Below are 19731 nucleotides of genomic sequence, written 5' to 3'. Positions count from 1 at the left end.
CACACCCTCAGTTTCTAGGAAACTGTACACATTTGTGGTCATGTGACCATAAATTGAGGAAGCACCCATTATTTATATCTGGCTGTGATGAAGAGAAGCACAAGGGAGAAGTGAAAAGTATTTTTTTTTACACAAAAACAACATTTTTGCATGTCAAAGTACATTTTTGGCATGTCAGCTATAATGACTGTTATGTCAAAGCAAATTTATCCAGAGCTAAAAATGCATATTATATAGATTGGTGATTCTCCAACGTAGACAACTATGTGAATCATTAGGCTAAAGATTATCTTGAACGGTTAAGATAGGCAGTTTTTTTCCAAAATTGTGGCTATGAGGCAAAGTGAGCCAAATGCTTTGGGGTAAATTGACCCAGTGGTTGAACCTATCCTACCACAATGTACTGAAGCTAAGTTATGTCTCTGAAGCATTACATTGTATTTCACTGTTGTATGTCATAACTGGTTAGGTCTATCATGTGTTAAACACTTTTAGAAAAGCTATCATGCCAAGAAGAGGAAAACCAACTGGGGCTCTACACCCCTTGAAGAGATGGAGAGAGCAGCCAGTGATGTCAAGGGTGGAAAATCCATCTAAATCAGTGGCAAAAGACAGAAATATTGACAGGTCAACTCTGTGGAGGTTCATAAAAAAGAAGGAGGTCAAGGGAGTAAAAACTGTTGGGTTCACAGGAACAGCAGAAGCAAAGAGGGTCTTCACAGAGTAGGTAGAGAAGGATCTTGCAGACCACATCAAAAAGCTAGCTGAGCAGATCCATAGCCTTACTCCAAAGAAATGCTGTGAGCTGGCATTAGAATTGGCAGAAAGAAACAACATCCCTAACAACTGGAAAGAGAAGTGTTTAGCAGGTAGGGTGTGCATTCGACCACCTTTGCATTCGAGGAAAGTGATGAGGGATGTTTTCCTCGCAGTGATGTGCTGAAAAAGCTACCTCAACCCCAGAAGGTTGGAGGAACTGCGAGGAGAGAACTCATATTTCCATGCAATCTTGACGAGTGGAAAATGTAAGATTCACTTTTCATTTCACTGTGTTCTTAAAAACTCTAACTGATGCTTTTTTCTTACAAAACTGTGAACTGTTTAACTGTTGTAAATGTATAATTACAAGAGAAACTAATGGAGGAAATAACTTGTATTTTCTCATTTCATTTTATTATACAAGAATTGATGCCAGCAGATTTGAACTCCGTCATTTACATAATTTTGTTACAATTTTTCTTTGCTTCTCAAAGCTAGGCTAGCTGTCCTTTTGTTTAATTTAACAGAAATGTTTCAAACAATAAAATGTTTTCAAAATTAAACTTTATGTTTATGTTGTTTAGGTTAGATTTAAGAAAATAAATAAGGCTATTTGGAAGAGGAACATTTGTATAATTACAATTTTAAAAGAGGCTATTCTTTTTAAAAATGATGATCATTTAAAAGTCAGATGTTTAATTTACCCCAAGATGGTTCAACTTACAGTCTGACTTGGATCATCTTACTATACTATACTATACTATACTATACTATACTATACTATAGATCGTGTGCATGTGACGTCACGCTTATTTCCCAACCCAGAAGTTAGCCATGTTGGTTGGTTTACACAACCAAGACGGCGCCTGTTCACGTGTGAGTTTCTGCAACGCTTCGTAATTTTCTTTGTATTTAAACGTCTAAGATTGAAAGAAAATGGCAATCTTGTGCGCAGTGTATAATTGTGGTAATAACGCTACTCGTGACCCAGAGAAACGGTTCTTTAGATTTCCTAAAATCATCAAAAACAACGATCCACAAAAGAGGGATGAGTTGCTGTCTACCGAATGCCCTAAGCTGTGGTTTAGCAACATAACTCGTGAGGATTTAACAGAAGAAAAAGCACAATTCACCCGTGTGTGTGGCGTCCACTTTATATCTGGTAAGAGCTCATGCTAAAGCTATGTTTTCAATGTTTACGTTAAACATTTGTGCTTATGATATACCCGAACACTGTAAGACCTTACTTCCCCATATCGCTGACTGGTAAATAAGGCACTTTCTTTACATGTGATGGCAGCCATTTGCTCTTTTCTTCTGTGCATGTTTTTGTTTGGCTTATTCTTGAGACTACTTCACTTGCGAAAAGCAAAAGCACCAATGTGAGAACATGCTTCGCTTAATCCAGCCATACAATCACAGTGTGCGAGGATAACATCGCCGCTCTTCTCACTCACAAACCACGGCTTGAGCGGTGTATCTCGAGCTCTTTGTGAGTGATTTACATGGGCATGGACGAGCACCCTGTCATCTTTCAGTGGTTTGGTAAGAAGACTACCAACCCAGCCAGAAACAACGACATTATAAGCATCTAAGCTCTTGTATGCCTTCATTTGTGCGTTGGTTGCCTAAAACGTTTGTAGCACAAGGTAGTTCACAATATCCGGATATTCAATCGGCTGTAATGAATCTAAATCCTCAATATAATCCGACAGCTTTACCGTGTACGGGTCAAGGTCAATATGGACTTTTTCTCTGAATCTTGCCTTTGTAGAGGACTCAAGAGAGTCAAAATACTTTGAAGAAGTCGGAGTTGTATTGTTGTTCGCTTTAGACGCCATTGTTGATTTGTTATCCAACCAACCAGTCGCACGCATACGTCACACAGTTTTGTCACGTGTTTGCACACTACCTATACTATACTATGCTGGGGCAAGTTGAGCCACTGGAACACTTTTTTTTCTCATGGTCATCTTTTCCAGGCACTTTGTCAAATGTGCATTCTTAGAATTGAATCTGATTGTAGACACCCTGAAATATGGGTAGATGTTTTTCATTGAACTCAATCTCATTTTTCCTTGCCTTGATGGCAACTTAAGTAAAAATTGGATCACCTTACCCCACTCTCCCCTATGTGGCACTGTTAAGAACATTTATGCACGCCACAAATCACATACACACATTCAATAAGCCACAAAGCACTTCTTATGATCTCTTGGAGAAAACTCTTCAATTCGGTATAGATATCATCCACAAAGCAGCATCGATTATCTGATCGTATCTGAAATGACATCTAGAATCACTTTATACACAGAAGACTTTACTTAACTAAGACTCCTTGGTGGACAAACAAGATGCCGAATTTTGCCGAAACCGTTTTCGTTTTCTAAGTTACGCATTTTGGACCATAGTCATGGTTACTTATAAAATAAGACATTTCAGAATGAAGTTTGAATCACTCTACGGGAGACAGGACTCGCAAGTAGGCTAACTTGATTTGTTTGACAGCTTGAGATACTACCTCTTGTTTCACCTTGCAAAGCAACGTTTGTTCCAATATTCCTAATCAGAAATGTATCGACCTTCTGTAGACACTTCACGAGGTTGCCTCTTCCCATCATATGTAACCTGCACACTGCCAAGGAGGACGCCATTGCTGCTCCAAAAAGAAGCGGAAAGGCGCATGCGCGTGATTTTGTCTACGGCAATTGAAAGGTACCAAATCGGCCATATTGTGGCGTTGAAAAATGTCTGAGAAATATAAGTATGTCTGATTGTTATACTTTACTGTGTCCCTTTTAGCTATTACATTTATAACTTACATGTATTCTATGTCTAATTAACTTCATCGTTCGAATATGTTATATTGCTATTATGACTTCTATTAAATGTTGTTTTTACAAAAAGCAACAAAACCTATTTTCCCACAGGAAAACACCCAACAGTTCTGTAGAAGGTGATGTCCTGTTTCAGCAGTCAAGCCACATGAAATTTGTTTTTCATCTGAGAAAACAGAAGAAAGGGAAAACGAAACCTACAAAGAGTAAAGCTCTGGCACCTGACATTCAGCGTATAGCCTACCAACTGCGCGCTGATCAACTGCACTTCCTCAGTGTACTTCCTTCTAAACACACTCAAATCTCTCAGACACTCAGTCACAGTGTCGGACGCTGAACACACACGATGAAGAGACGACAGACGCGTTAAGCTTCACTCTCAAAGAGTATTACGGCAAGTTTTTCTTTCATCTAACGTTAGTAGTAATAAGCTGTATTTGAAATGATTAAAACAATAGTAGCTAAATATGTTAGGGATTTAAAAATTTTTTTTAATTATTATTACAATAATTTCTTTATTCTAGAGGCAGGTATTCTGAATTTGCATTTTTAGATTGTGAAATAAAGCCTAAAGGTATCTCAGTGGCTTAGGCTATTTGTTGTGATTTGGTGGACTGTCTCTAAAAACGTATTTAGCAGAGGAGATGTGTATAATATGCATGCGGTTTGAACTTGATTATGCTCACAGCCCAACAATTATTAATGTTTTAAAAAATGTTTTACTTAGCAACCTGTGTTTTAAAGATGTAAATTAAGTTTTAAGCTTTACTCGGGGCTTCCCAGCTTTACTGTGAAACTCCCTTAATTTGCTTGAAAAATAGTTGTTTAGCCCCTCCCAGCTGTGCAACTCCAGCCAGCTGAATCAGAGCTTCAACCCTTCAGTGATGTGTCACAGTGTATCCTGCACTGTAGGTGAACATTTTAAAGCCATTCACTGACTGATCACTGACAGGATCTCATGCTAGTCTGAACTATAAAAAAAACAAAAAAAAAACGGTCTATAATCTGACCTCCTGATGTTTCATTTTAGGGTGAGCAGCACAAGTCAAGCATCAAGATGGATTACAAATATGACAATGGAGTAGAACTGCTGTTGGCTCACATGAATTTAGAAGACATCATCAACGCTGCAGAGACTCTATATCAGCTTGAGGAAGACGAGGAGGAAGGAGGCTTGTCATTCGAAGAGGAAGGTCTCTCCCAGGAGGAGATGGATGAGAACGATGAGGCAGGGGACTCGATGAGCTCGGGTCAGCAGAAGGACTATGATGATGGGGTCGGTGGTGTTCGGTACGGTACAGTGACAGACCTCTTGTCCTTTGTCAACTTGCTCTCCAACATGCAGACAGCAGCCCTGCAGCACCTGCCCGAGGAGATGGGTGTCCTTCTGAACAAGGTCAGAAGATGTTTGCTTTTCTTTGTCTTTAGACTGTGCGTCTCAATAACAAGACTGAACGTTTGTGTGCATGAGCATTTCTCTTCAACTGTCTTTACATTTTGATATGATCAGTTTCTTAACTGACCTTTGTTTGCAGAAGGACATGGCTGTTAAAAAAGGCCGCTACCAGATCAACATGGACGTGCTACTTTTTCCATGGAAATTGTCCTACAAGAATCACGGCACCAGCCTTGTGCCTAAGGGATCATTTGGGAAAGTTCACTTGGCTCAGGACACCACCACCAGGAAGAGAATGGCTTGCAAACTGGTGAGTGCTGCTGAGAAATGGCTGGAATCCAGCCTGTGCTGACTTCTCGGAACTCTTACCCCAAGGTGCCAAATATTTCACCTGCCAAGAACTATCTGTTCACAAGGCATCTCTCCTGTGTTTGTACAATGAATATTAATGTCAACATGACATTTTCTATGTTTTCCCTTGAAGCAAAAGAGGAACATTGCTCTTAAAAGAAGAACCAGTTTTTGTTTTTGTAACAAACTTACAAAATGGGCCACGATTAATGCAAGAATGGAACTACATACAAACTTTTCAAAACACATTCCGTTCTTTTTCTTATCTATCTGATACTGGGGGGGGGGGGGGGGGGGGGGGGGGGACCGTGTGTTTACTCTGTCCTACATGGGAAATATTGACAAATGAGGAAGGAGATGTATTCTGCCTGTCAGGTGTTCTCATCAGAATACAGTGTTGACACAGTGTATAGTACACATTGTTAAATACATAGAGAAGGCTTACTGGCACCAGTTTGCATGCTTGGTATCTTGAGTTACAATAGATATCCTGTGTCAGCACACAGACTTGTGATGATGCATAATATATTCAAATCTCATCATCATCTTCACAGATCCCTATGGAGAACTTTAAAGCAGCCGACGTGGACTTCCAGGCCCGGTTCCGCCACGAGAACATCGCTGAGCTCTACGGCGCGGTGCTCTGGGACCAGAGCGTCCACCTGTTCATGGAGGCCGGAGAGGGCGGCTCAGTCCTGGAGAAGCTGGACAGTTGTGGGCCCATGAGGGAGTTTGAAATCATCTGGGTGACCAAGCAAGTCCTGCGGGGCTTGGAGTACCTGCACTCGCACAACATCATCCACCACGACATAAAACGTAAGAGCAAAAGAACACTTGTGTTGTTGATGTACTGCTGTGTGATAAGCTAGTACACACCGTTCTGGATATAATGTAATGTCCGTTTTTACACTCTTCACGTCACAGTCAAGCCACAAACGGATACAGTTCTTGTGAATAATTCTAGAGGGTCTTAAGCGGAGAGCAGGAAAGAGGGGAATCGATCTAAAAAGCCTCAAATCAAACAGACCACAAATATGTGACACTGACAATCTTGCACACTATGATTGACAGAGATTTCTATGAGTTAACTGCTCTGTAGGTTTGACAAACACGTTTTGAGAAAGCGTAGCCAGGTCACTTTGTTTGGTAGCTAATGACTTTGAATGCACAAACACATTTCAATTACAGTAGGTGGGGCTCAGCTGGGTTTGATGTGAGGTAGTTTCACGTTGGTTGAATCGCACTGGCGCTCCAGGGATCAAAGCATTCTCCGAAGCCGTCTGTCAGCATCATGGCCTAAAGGCTGTTTTTGTGTCTGGAAATTCCAGCCTGCTTCTCATGCTCTCTCAGGGTTAAATGTAGGGTCCAGAGAGGCAAGTGACTCACGACAATGGCCAGCCTGGCTCTGTGCTGTGGCTGTGGCTTTTTTAGTGTTTCCTGCCTGAGATTAAAATACGCAATTGTACGTTAGTGATGTTTATAAGCGTAATGATGAGACTTTTCAGGAAAGGCTTGTCCTCAAATTATCCTTCAAATGCCTTTGCTAAAAGCACGTTACATGTGTGACTTCTTCGTGGGAGGTTTCACTGGCCTTTTCCCAGTTAAAATCAATGTCAGTTCAGTGTGTTTGAAAAATCCCTAATTATTATCTCAAATTCCAACCTGCACAGCATAAACACTGAGAATGCTGTACACAACAGCCTCTCTGACAGACAGTGTCATCATCACATTATTTTCTCTGTTTTCTTTAGCCAGTAACATTGTCCTGATGTCAGACAAGGCAGTGTTGGTGGACTTTGGCCTGACAGTGCAGATGACAGATGATATATACATTCCCAGAGACCTGAGAGGAACAGAGGTAAGAGAATAAGCCAGAGATCTGATCGGAGTCTTACGGGCTGCAACTGTAAGCCCATAATGAATACTTAAAACTCATGATGTCTTCTGTTTTTTTGTAATTACTTAGTCCAATCATTACTTTTTTTTTCTCAATATAATCTTGTATTTTTACTAGAAAAAGCAGCACTCATTCTTGAGACTTGTCAGCACTTGTGTCCGTCTTTTTCAAAATGATTTAAAGTAAACAAATGGCAAGTTGTTAGTGCACTCATTGACCTCACTCATGTGACTTATAGTCTGCTTATGTTTAGGGTACTCAGTACACATGTAACCAGCAGTTTGAACATCTAAGGATTAATCAAAGAGAGGTTCTCACAAGCTTTTTCTCCCTTCGTGTATCTTCTTAGCTTTCCCATGTTTTGACCTGTTTGTGTGTCAGTCTATAATCTTTGTACATGCACCGTGTGCCTCTCAGGGCTTGTGCTTGCGGAAAGTCCCAGGGCAGACACCCAGCACTAATAATAAGAGAGACAGAGGTAGCAAATACACTGGACTGCTCAGGCTGACATTAACATGGGAAAGCAGGCTGGAATTTCCAAGATGAACTGTGATAATGTGTTTACTTTTCACAGTCCAAAAGCCAGCACGCTTCTGCACTGCCCCTACTTTATCGCACACAGCGTGGGTCTAAAGGTTATCTTGTGTGTTGAAACTGAAAAAAAGCTTTTACTGTAAAATGTAGTTTCCTGTTTGTTGTTTAGCTACCTATAACGTGTTTAAGTACAGAGGGTTTCATATGCTGTACAGATGTACACTGTAAAGCCCCCTGAGGCAACGTTTTTACTTGTGCTATTGGACCATATAAATAAAACTTAATTGATGGATTTGAATGGGAAACCACTAAAAGAGGAACTACTTTCACACCTTTTCCTGCCCTTATCTTCTACAGCCCCATTATCTCTAATTCATGTTATGTTACCTTTCTTTTATTTAGATGTACATGAGTCCAGAGTTGGTTCTGTGTCGAGGACATAACACCAAGACGGACATTTACAGTTTGGGCACTACCATCATTCACATGCAGACTTGTAGCCCTCCATGGGTCCAGAGATACCCGCGCACTGCCTACCCATCCTACCTCTACATTGTAAGTACTGTACATAATTTATGAGCCACGCTAGTGTCAGTGTGTTGGTCGGTTGATCCAACACTTTGGTCCAGATGTATATAACTCTTACTATTGGCTTGATTGCCAGAGGATGAAGCCTATTAAGTGTCAATACGCTGCTTGGATGGTTGATATTTTTGGTTTATTAGTTAAATGTCTCAACTATTAGATGGATTGTTATGAAAGTTGGTACAGCCTAGGCATGGTCAATACAACAATATCAATATGTATCACGACAGACATCAATAGCAATAAGAAAATAGTTTGAGAATATTCGATAGTTTAGACCAGGGGTGTCAAACATGCGGCCTGGGGGCCAAAACTGGCCTGCCAGAGGGTCCAATCTGGCCCACGGGATGACTTTGCAAAGTTAGTTGTTTTGATCATCAGGTAAAATACTGTTCCAGATATCTGTGACAAATTGTTTTGTGCCTTTGTAGATACAATGTGATCTATAAGTTGTAATGCACATGTGTAAATGATCAAATGAGGCATAATATTGTTGAAATTGCAACTTTTTTTTAAAGAAATTTCAGGTTGTTCAATGTTTTGTAAAAATATCAAATTTGAACATTCTCAGAATGTACGTGTACTTTTTTGCACTAAAACGACGTGAAGAATTTGGAGTTGTCGTTATTTATAGGATATTATGCTGTGATGTTACTGGTCCAGCCCACTTGAGATCAAATTGTGCTGTATGTGGCCCCTGAACTAAAATGAGTTTGACACCCCTGGTTTAGACTGACGCTACAGTGACTCACTATCGCCTCGTGAGGAACAAGTGGCATTACAAGACAGGTCGGGCATGGGCTGGTTAGCATGCTAATTTCAGTTGATACATTTTTCACCTATATCGCCCAGACCTCCTAGTACAGCCATGCATTGTGCATGCACTATTAGAACTGTAATTTGAGGTAAAAAAGGGTACATATTTGAAGACTCAAGAGTAGAAGCACCAACTTTTCTTCTGACAGTTTGGTTTTCTTTGCAATTAGCATCACATCTACTCAGAGCTAGTAGCATAGCTATTCAACAGTATCACACTTACATGCCACGAGATAGACAGTATCTTGTATCTTGCTGCCTTTTGAAAAAGTGACACACTTTTCCGTGACCTTGTTCAACTCTTCCACTGCCTAGATTTTCACGAGACAAAAAAGGCTTAACGTGACTAATTGCAGCGTGTGACTTATTCCCCATTTAGTCGGTCACTACTTCAGTTTCTTTTAAAGGTTTTCCATTACACAGGCTCTTTTGCTTTCAAGAAGTCCTGTTTCTGTTTTTTGAAATGATTATCAGCTCTTTTGATTTACTCACTTCCTTTTGAAACTGCTGTCATGGAGAAGTAATGTTACGTGGTTAAGTCGCTTCTACGGGCTGAGCTGTGCTGCTTCTCTTTGTTCCTTTTTACCACAACCAAATGTGTTTTACAAGCTACAACTCACAATGACGAGAAAACTGGGTCACAGCTGCTGGAGGAACTGAAATGTATCCTGTTGTAACTTTTGTTTTTTTCTCTCGTGCTGCAGTTTTCTAATGCCAAGTTTGCCTTATCTCTCTCCCAACAGATCCACAAGCAGGCCCCCCCTCGGGAGGACATAGCGGAGGACTGCAGCCTGGCCATGCGCTCTTTCCTGGAGCGAGCCCTGGAGAGGAACCCTGCTCTGCGGAGCTCGGCGTCCGAGCTGCTGAAGGACGAGGCCATCAACCCGCCCAGGGAGGATCAGCCGCGCTGCTGGAGCCTTGACTCAGCCCTGGAGGAGGCCAACCACATCATGCTACGGCAGCAGAGCCAGCACCATGACACCACACAGGGTAAGCGCCAACGAGTTGAGCTCAATTTGGTTCCAGTAATAGGATACTTGCCTGATTATAACATGTACTCCTTTAATTCTTCTGCAGATTCTTCTCTGTACTCTGAGGACTCCGGCCACATGAAGAGAAAGGGCTCCTTGTACATTGACCTGGGGGCCTTGTCCGGTTACTGTAAACTGGTGACCGGGCCCCCTAACTCAGAATATGGGTAGCACCAGACAACAGCTCACCCTTTTTTATGTAGCTAAACTTTAGTCAAAGCCAACTACTTCTTAACCTTGTTTTACTGTTAAATATATAAGACAGGTGGACAGTTGCAGGCGACATGGCTCGTTGATGAACTGCAAGTGTTTACAAGACTCGAGATGAATGGAATAAGCTCAACCTTGATGCTGAAATGGACTGATGTGACTCAACAGCACTGCAGGACAGTGGTTGGACGAGAAGTCTTGTGTATTATTAAGCATTAACTGTCAGCTATTGGTATAATTTCTCAGAGCTCAGTATGTTCTAATGCATGCTATATTTCAGTGTTGTAGTTAACACAGTAATCAGATGTATGCTGTTTTTTTCTCATGAAACTATGTCTAATAGTCGTGGAAAATAAATTATTTATCACTAAACATATGTACGCTATCTGTTAAAGTATGTGTGCACTATGCAAACATGTCTATGTAGTTCTTTATGGACTTCCTCTTGTTAATTCCTGTGGAATATTAATAGCGTTATGATGCTATGCTACATCATGACACTTCTGTGGAATACTTGTGATATCTAATTTGTCTTTTGTACATCCTGTGAGGTGAGGACTGCTGTGCTTTTTACAAGATAAAAATTGTTACTTTTTATTTTGTCTTTAGTATTGAACATAGAAATTTCCTAAAGTTTGAAGATGCAATCATGCAATAAATGCAATCAAATGGAAATCTGTCTATGATATTTCGGTTCTATTTCAAGTAGAAAGTTAAACAGATATAGGATATGCAGTTTCACAACTAAGAGAGATTCCGGCGAAATTAAAATCTTCACCTGATCAGAATGTTTCACAATAAGGGGCGTAAAATGTGTCCCTTTCTATGCAAATATGTATCACAAAGATTATCGGCGATAGCCACATGGAGTTACTGTGAAATAATTAGCATCTCCAGAGAGTTAGTGGTAACTGAAGTGCAATTCTTAAGGTTTGTCAAGCCCAGATGTTCCTCCATTTCAAATCATTGCCTCTTCTTTGAATAAATAGTTTACCTCTTGCAATTGTCCATAATATTACTTATGTTTTTGAATTTCCTCAATTTGGAAAGCACTTTGTGCTTATGGCTTGAAAAGTGCTTTACATTTTCTTTTCATTCAATATTATTATAGAATGTCCATGGTGCAAACGAATGTCTAGCTTGTACCTGGAGTCTGGATTTGTTTTGCTGGAGTGTGCAGCACAAACCATTAATCGATAAACAATCGTTTAACGTTCACATCTCTTTTGAATTCCCCGTAGGACAGTACCAACATACAGTTTTGACGTTATTCTGTTTTATACAAAGTATAATGTACGTTATGCGACTACATTTAATTGACAGGTATAGTTACTAGTTACTTCTCTTATTAACAATCCTTTTACTTGTGTTGCTTCAAGTAGGCATACATGTTTCTGATAATACTTAATGAACTACTAAAGTATGTATTTAATTGAGTAATTTTCCATTGTTGTATTACTATTGTTACTCAAGTAAAGAATCTGATTTTTTAAATATTGTTTAGTTGACATTTGAAGTCCAAGATGGTGAAAACTAGTCTACTAGAATACTAATTACCCCACATTAAGAATCCCAAACTAACATGTAATTGAAAATTCCCCAGCTAGATCACAGTGAGGTATGACGTTTTAGCCAAGCCCTCTACTACATTACTTTTAATTATTTAGTCATGGGCAGTATCTACTACTGATTTTGCATTAGGAGAACCCAAGTGATGGAAATGTGTGAAGTGTCTCTTCCTATCTGTGCCTCAGGCCTGCTCTCACTCTTTCTAAAAGTGTCACATGTGAGTGGGCGTCAATGTCTGCTGTGGCGCTTGCCTCAGCTTGCCTATTTAATGGTTTCCCAATGATTGGGAAAGACAAATACTACCATCTGCTGGTAATAGTAGATAACACTTGCTGAATAAACCTACTTTGTTACTGCTGAATGGATAAAAACGGGCACATTTGAATCAGTCTTCTCTAATTTAAGCTATAGTGTAAAGTTGTTAACATAGTTTCCCTCCATGCAGTTGACGTACATTTGTATTCTTCCCAACGCAGCTCCTTTAATGCTCCCGGCCTAATTTGAAGGAAACTGTAAACATGTAATGGACGATGATATACTGCCATGCATCTGTAGGTAAGCACAGAAGCTGGGGAACAATAGTCTGTTTGGGGAGGGGAGAAGCTTTGGCGAACCCCACTCGATCCCTAGGTTGGGAACCATTGCTTTACATGTTTAAATACAAGAAAACCTTCAGCAATCCAACACTTAACAAGTGCCCAGCAAGTAGTAAAGGAGTAGTAAAGGTTAAAAAGGACTAAGCGAGGGTAGATAATTCATGCAACTGACGGTGAAACTTGAATTCCACTTCTTCTCAAAGTGAGGAGGTTCCTATCGGAGGGATCCCTGCGGCTTCAAACTTCTTTGGACTCTTTCTAGCTTTTTCTCCCAGCCAACACTTTACAAGTGCCCAGCTATTTTTTTTAGGTTTTTTTTAGTCTTTTTTTGTTGCTTTATGTCTCGTTGTTGGTTCCAGTCTCGTAGGGACAGCAGCAGAACAGACAGATCCATTTCAGCAGAGATGACCTTTTGGTTTGGACAGGCTGAACCTCAGCTGAAGCCTTCTGATCCGCCTGCTTCTTGCCCTTTTAGGATAATTGAAATAAAACAACAGGGTAATAATAATAATAATAATAATAATAATAATAATAATAATAATAATAATATTTGTATATTTTTTTATTTATTTGTATAGCACCTTTCATATAAGAATTGCAGCCCAAAGTGCTTCACAGCAAAACATAACAATTAGTACAAGATTAGACGGAATAAGAGCATTTACAGTACAATAATCACAATGTTGATGTTGGTGATTTAGGACAATGACCTCATCCTCCAGGCAAGCTGTTGGAAACTGGCCGATGGAGTTTGAAGATGGACTGTTTCCAGTGTCTTCTTCTTCTTCTTCTTCTTCTTCTTCTTCTTCTTCTTCTTCTTCTTCTTCTTCTTCTTCTTCTTCTTCTCTATGATCCACTAACTCCAGAGGGGTGGAGCAGATCTTGGATGTAGCTCAAAGAGATGAGGAGAGTTTGTGTCCAGATGACAGTTTACTTGGTTTGTCGGAAACTGGGTGGATCTTATTATTTATTTTTTAAAATATTTTTATTCACATGAAAAAAGTGTAACAGTGCATTACAGCAAATAAAGCATTTATATATATATTTTTTTAAACAAAAGAACCCTTACCCACTTTCCCTCAACCCAGCCCCATCCCAAACCATTACACCGACCCCTCTCCCGGACCAATAAGACAACAGTACATCAATTACATACCAAATGATAGATACAATAATATACATGCACATATATACACATGCACATACCTGCATACATACACACATGTACACATACACATACTAACACATATATCAAGGGATGTCACACGGGCTGCATGTGTGGTGGACAGGGGAGTAATAATATCGGAATTATAGGCAGATAAAGGGAGAATCCCTACAGCGACACTATATCAAGGGGGAAGACGGTCTACATAACTGATCAGTGGCCTCCAATGAGCGTAAAACTTATCTGAAGAACCCCGGAGAGTAAACTTAATTATTTCCAACTTTAGGAGAGACATAGTCTCGGTCAGCCACATTTTAAAAGAGGGAGGTAAAGGAGATTTCCACAAGAGAAGGATTTTCCTACGAGCAATCAGGCAATGACATTGGTTTGAATGTTTGTCATGTTGATTCCATCTGGGGGCCTACCGAAAATAGCTACATGAGGGGATGGACGCAGTCAGGGGCCGCAGGGGGCCTGGGAGCATCTATCACACCTGTCACCCAATCTATCTGGATAAATCCTGGAGAGAGCCTTGCTATAATGTAGTCTATGGAGAACTTTAAACTGTATTAGGCTAAGTCTAGCGCAACTGGAGGATGAGTTGACGGCTCTCAGGGCCTCCCTCCAAAAGTCATCAGAGAGGGTGATCTGTAGTTCCTTTTCCCAATTAGTTCTAATCTTATTAATGGCAGATTCATCAACCGGAGAAAAAAGATCATAAAATTAAGAAACATGGGACCTAGATAAAATTCTTGCTTTAAGTACCAAATCCTTTCCACTGGGAGGCAGGGTTTGGGGGAATTGTGGAGAGTGGGTCTCAACAAAATCCCTTAGTTGAAAGTATCTAAAAAAATCAGATCCTTTTAAATGAAAGGCAACCCGTAGTTGGTCAAAACTGGCAAACAGGCCATCAATGTAAAACTCCCTCTCCAAGTAAGAGAATCGGGGGTCCATTGTGGCTGGTAAAAATAGATGTTTATTACAGACAGGAGTCACTTGAGGAAGAGTGAGCCAACCAAAGTGACGTCTAACTTGTGCCCAGATCTTTAGATAGGGGATAGATGTGAACTGTGAGGGGGAAAGGGGCAGAGTGCTACACGCGAGGGCTTGAAGTGACGTGGATCGACATGAGTTAGCCTCCACAAGACACCAGTCACTCTGGGGCGAAGTGAACCAGAGCATGATCTTGTGTGTGTTTGTGGCCCAGTAGTAGCCCATAAAGTTAGGTAAACCAAACCCACCTAGGGACCTGTCCCTCTGCAGTAATGGTCTAGCTCTTGCATGTTTACCAGCCCAAATAAATTAGGAAATAATATTATCAATAGCAGTGAAAAAAGATTTAGGCAAAATAATTGGTAGGCATTGGAAGATGTATAGGTATCTGGGCAGTATGTTAATTTTTATCGTCTGAACTCTTCCTGCTAAAGAGAGTGACAGGTGGCCCCACCTTTGTAGGTCAGATTTGACTGTTGCCGTCAGGACAGTAAGATTTTGTTCTCGTAACGCACTAAAAGACTGTGTGATTGCAATGCCTAGATACCTAAAGCCTGAGTTGGATATTCTAAAAGGCAACGACAACGGAGGTAGCCAATTGGTTGATAGGGAAACATTCACTCTTTTGGATGTTTAATTTATATCCTGAAAATGAACCAAAAGTGGTCAAAAGTGAGAGTATGTGTGGATTACTAGCTATAGGATCGCGCACATACAGAAGCAGGTCGTCAGCATGTAATGAGACCCTATGTTCGATATCCCCCCTCTGAATCCCCTTAATTCCTCTCTCTGCTTTTAGAGCAATTGACGATAGCAACTTGATTGGGCGATATGATGCACAGCTCAACGGGTCCTTGCCCTTCTTAAAGATCAGAGAGATAGAGGCTGGCATAAGGGTGGGCTGCAGTGAGCCTAGGTCGTACGACGAATAAACATATCTAATAGTAATGGGGCCAGTTGATTTGAGAATGTTTTATACAATTCTACCGGGTATCCGTCAAGACCCAGTGATTTGCCACTATTCATGGACTGTATTGCCTCTTTAATCTCAGCGAGCTGCAGGGGGGCATCTAATATCTGTTGGTCGTTAAACTAGATATGCCCAAGATTTCGTCTATCAAAAAATGTAAGTAGCTGATCTTCGCTATCAGGGGATTCAGACGTGTAGAGACGAGAGTAATACGTTTTAAAGATGTTATTAATCTCTCCCGAGTCAGAAGTGAGAAAGCCCAACTCATCCCGAATCTGGGTGATTTGATTCGAGGCCACCCTAGCCTTTAATTGGTGGGCCAGGAGACGGCCAGCTTTATCTCCATGTTCATATATAGACCCTTGTGAATGTAGAAGGAGTCGTTCAGCCTCTCTTGTTAGGAGAAGGTCAAGTTCTGTTTGGAGCACCATCCGTTCTTTAAATAGATCAGGTGATTGAGTGGAAAAGAGTTGGTTGTCTAGATTAATGATAGACTCCTCCAGCTTTCTTTGGCGTGCTCTACGAATTTTATTAACATGAGACGTATGCGAGATGATCTTACCCCTAAGAAAAGCTTTAAGGGTTTCCCAGAGTAGGGACGCAGAGGTCTCTTCATTTTGGTTGGTCTCACAGAAGAATGCAATTGATTCCGAAATACACTCACAAAAGCCTGCATTAGATAGTAAAAGAGGGTCAAGAATCTCAGAATCTAAAATTCCTTAGGCTTATGATCAAAATGAAGGTCCAAGATCACAATTGAATGATCTCATACAGTTATCGGTCAGTACTGAACGGAGACAATCGACAAAATAAATATGTTCTCGACAATGAAATAATATATGCGCGAGTATGAACGATGTGCATGGGAAAAGAAAGAGTATTGCCTAACCGAGGGGTTTAAAAATCTCCACGAGTCGACGTAGCCATAGTAATCCATAAAAGCAGAGAGAGTCTGTGCTGTTTTAGAGGGCGCAATGGGTTTAGAACTAGATCTGTCTAGTGTTGGGTCTATAATACAATTCATATCTCCTCCCAATATTAATAGATGGGAATTCAAATCCGGAATGGTGGAGAATAGCGATTTCACAAAATTATGATCATCCCACTTGGGAGCATACACAGATACTAAGATGACTGGCTTCTGATAGAGTGTGCCAGAAATTATGACATAACGTCCATTTGGATCTAAAATTGTATTAGTAGGGGTGAAATTTACTTTTTTCCTAACTAAAATGGATGTGCCCCTTATCTTTAGGTTCAATTGTGAATGAAACATTTGTCCAATCCACGGCCTATTCAGCTTTCGCTGATCAGAGTTATAAAGATGTGTCTCCTGTATAAACATTATATCCGCATTCAAGTTTTTAAGATGTGTCATAATCTTTGTGCGTGTCACCGAAGCATTCAACCCACCAGTGTTCAGAGAGAGTATCCTGACCGCCTGTCCACCACCAGTCCCTGTACCAGTTACGTTACCCATGACACCGCGTATAGCATCGAAAGTGTCAGGTCAGCCTGGTGGATCTTATTGACCTGACTTTTATGAAAGCAGTTCCACCACGGCGACTTCTTCTCTGATGTTTGATCTGAATCTTCCAGCTGGACCTTTGTCTTTGGCTTTGACTTGAAGCAGCACTTCCGTGCAGACTTCATCTTCTTGTAAATGTTGATTTCACATCTGCCTGGAGATTTCTCATCTATCCTGTAAGAATCAAAAGACTGCTGTGTACCAACAGTCAGAACAGTCTTGCAGACATCTTTGTCATCTTCATGGGAGGGTGCAGTCATCGTCATGAAGGACACCACTCTGGTAAATGTCAAGATGGAGTTTCAAGATGTCCATCCTGCCCTGAGGGTCCCGGTGGTGAACCTGTGTTTGTGACCAGGTCTTCATCCATGACAGCAGAGCTCACGTCACTATCTTCCGCTGGTGATGAGCCAGTGGGGGACAAAGTAGAAGAAACTTTTTCCGTCTCTGGTGTAACGTCCTCAAGCTTCACATTAGTAATAAACTCCAGAGGGACAGAGGTCAGGTGAGCTTCCTCAACAGCCTTGATGTCCTCACTGGAGGCAATAGGGGCAGAGGGAGACACCTCTTCAGGTCATGGAGTGCCATATTTTAAATATCTGCCTTCTGACTTGACAGCTTCATCCAAATCTGGTTATTTTGCCACCTGAACCTTTGTCTTTGGTTTTGATTTTCTACAATAAACACATGATTTAGTTTCTGGCTTACTTTTCTTTGAAAAATCAACAGTGAGATAACATTTGGATATCTTATGGTAACTCTGCTGGTGTAGCTATACTGAAAGGATCCTTTCAGGGAAAAGTAATGATTCTGAAAGATAGATATTTTAGTTATTGAATTAGAGGATGATATTTAAAATGTTGACTATAATAATAGCCATATAAACACAATCCTTTATGAGGAATTTGAAGAAGAAATGTTTGCAGTATTTTCTCAATGGTTGAGAAAATCTCCTGGGGAGAGGGAGCCCTCCTCAGTTGCTCTCCCTGAGGTTTCTTCCATTTTTCCCCCTTTAATTGTGGGGTTTCTTTTAGGAAGTTTTTCCTTGTGCGATGCGAGGGTCTAAGGACAGAGGGTATCGTATGCTGTACAGTCTGTAAAGCACACTGAGACAAATGTGTGTAATTTGTGATATTTGGCTGTATAAATACATTTGGCTTGATTTGATTTGATTAACCACTCGACCACAACAACACACAATTTGGTTCTGAACCCTTTTCCAAAAAATGTAATAACTTTCTCAACGCTTAAGAAAAACAGGACAATGAGTTCAGTCAGAGATTGGGGTGTGTCGTGCTAGTTGCGGCTATTGTAGCCTGGAGACTGAAGTCAAGGTCACTTCTTTCTACCTCCACAAGCAACACTACACTCTCAATGTTGTCTTTGCTTTCTCCAGCAGATGGCGGTATTGGCCTATGATATACACTGACGCTATGAGAATATCATCCAGTGATTTTCCTACTAAGAGGAAGTTTTGTTGTGTAATTCAACTCCTTTACAGTGAAGCAGCTAGGTCTTAATAATTTTTTCAGCAGCCTCACCAAAGACACTTCATTTTTAATGGAAGTTCAAGTAACACGTACCGTGTTTCAAACAGCACCAATCTTTGTATCTATATGTGTTTGTATGTTAAAAGTTTAAAATTCCACACAGAGAGATTGGCACAACCTTCTCATGTGGCAGGTTGACTGACCTGACCTCAACAATAGTATGTGTGTGTGTGTGAGTCCCTTCACACGACTTATTTCATGCAAGTTGGACTCTGTATGCTCATCAGTGCAGATGTTGGTGTGAAAGCGTGTTAGAGGAGAATGCTTGCGTATATGTGTGAGTGTGTGTGTGTGTGTGTGTGTGTGTGTGTGTGTGTGTGTGTGTGTGTGTGTGTGTGTGTGTGTGTTAAAGTTCTTTAATCTCACCCAGGGCTAACAGTGGATTCCAATGGCGCACAATGAGGTCTGTGTAATGAGTGCATAATCAGCAGGTGAAAACTGTGCTTCAGACCATGTGATGGAGAGTTAGTAGTGTTCAGTCTTATCTGAATGTATGTGTGTGTTTACATTTTATGCACAATGTGGATAACCTGCTGCACACATGCACAAGTCATGGTGTGCATGCCAACCAAGTTTAAACCTTTGAGGATTAGGTCATTTTTTTATATTCTTTTGATCAGTTAAATAAACCATAACTCCTTAGTTACAATGCAAAAACATCCTATTATGAATTTAAATTATTTAGGTATTTGACTAGGAATAAAAAACAAAAAAAAGGCCATTATGAAGCAGCTCAGGTCGCAGTTTCTATTCAAGCCTGAGTTGCTCCATCATCACATACAAATATGGATTCTGACCATGGCCCGGTCTCCTCTGCCAAGTCGACAAAGCTGTGTCTGTGCTGCACTGAAGCAGGCCAGTGGGGCACAGTCAGCCGCTGTCATTTAAACAGCCGTTTACATGACGCTATGCCATGAAAAGAGCAGCTGCACTGACGCTGGCAG

The 19731-nt window shown here is 40.7% G+C and overlaps 2 protein-coding genes across 5 annotated transcripts in view; one reads left to right on the top strand and one right to left on the bottom strand.

Moving 5' to 3' along the window:
- Positions 1 to 3450, bottom strand: part of mtpap (mitochondrial poly(A) polymerase) — an 18719-nt gene extending 15269 nt beyond the window's left edge. Inside the window, exon 1 of one of the 3 annotated variants that reach the window (XM_029457721.1) lies at positions 3293 to 3450. In XM_029457721.1, coding sequence (XP_029313581.1) covers positions 3293 to 3413 — 121 coding nt within the window. In that variant the 5' untranslated portion in view covers positions 3414 to 3450. Of the gene's footprint in view, positions 1 to 3280 lie in introns of all 3 variants that reach the window. The other 2 variants (XM_029457722.1, XM_029457719.1) reach the window with 2 other exon arrangements.
- On the top strand, positions 3383 to 11414 carry map3k8 (mitogen-activated protein kinase kinase kinase 8). 2 transcript variants are annotated; one of them, XM_029457723.1, is made up of 9 exons: positions 3383 to 3474; positions 3690 to 3990; positions 4627 to 4992; positions 5132 to 5302; positions 5898 to 6159; positions 7095 to 7201; positions 8177 to 8329; positions 9919 to 10165; positions 10253 to 11414. In XM_029457723.1, exons 3-9 carry the CDS (start codon positions 4654 to 4656, stop codon positions 10375 to 10377), a joined length of 1404 nt encoding a protein of 467 aa, XP_029313583.1. In that variant the 5' UTR covers positions 3383 to 3474; positions 3690 to 3990; positions 4627 to 4653; the 3' UTR covers positions 10378 to 11414. The 2 variants fall into 2 exon arrangements, with proteins under 2 accessions (XP_029313583.1, XP_029313584.1); XM_029457724.1 differs by lacking the exon at positions 3383 to 3474 and adding an exon at positions 3479 to 3523.
- The last annotated feature ends 8317 nt before the right edge of the window (positions 11415 to 19731 follow it).

Source organism: Cottoperca gobio, chromosome 20 (assembly GCF_900634415.1).
Source record: "Cottoperca gobio chromosome 20, fCotGob3.1, whole genome shotgun sequence".
NCBI classification, from domain to species: domain Eukaryota; kingdom Metazoa; phylum Chordata; class Actinopteri; order Perciformes; family Bovichtidae; genus Cottoperca; species Cottoperca gobio.
Note: the sequence above shows the minus strand (reverse complement) of the source record. Positions and strands in the feature narration are given on the sequence as shown.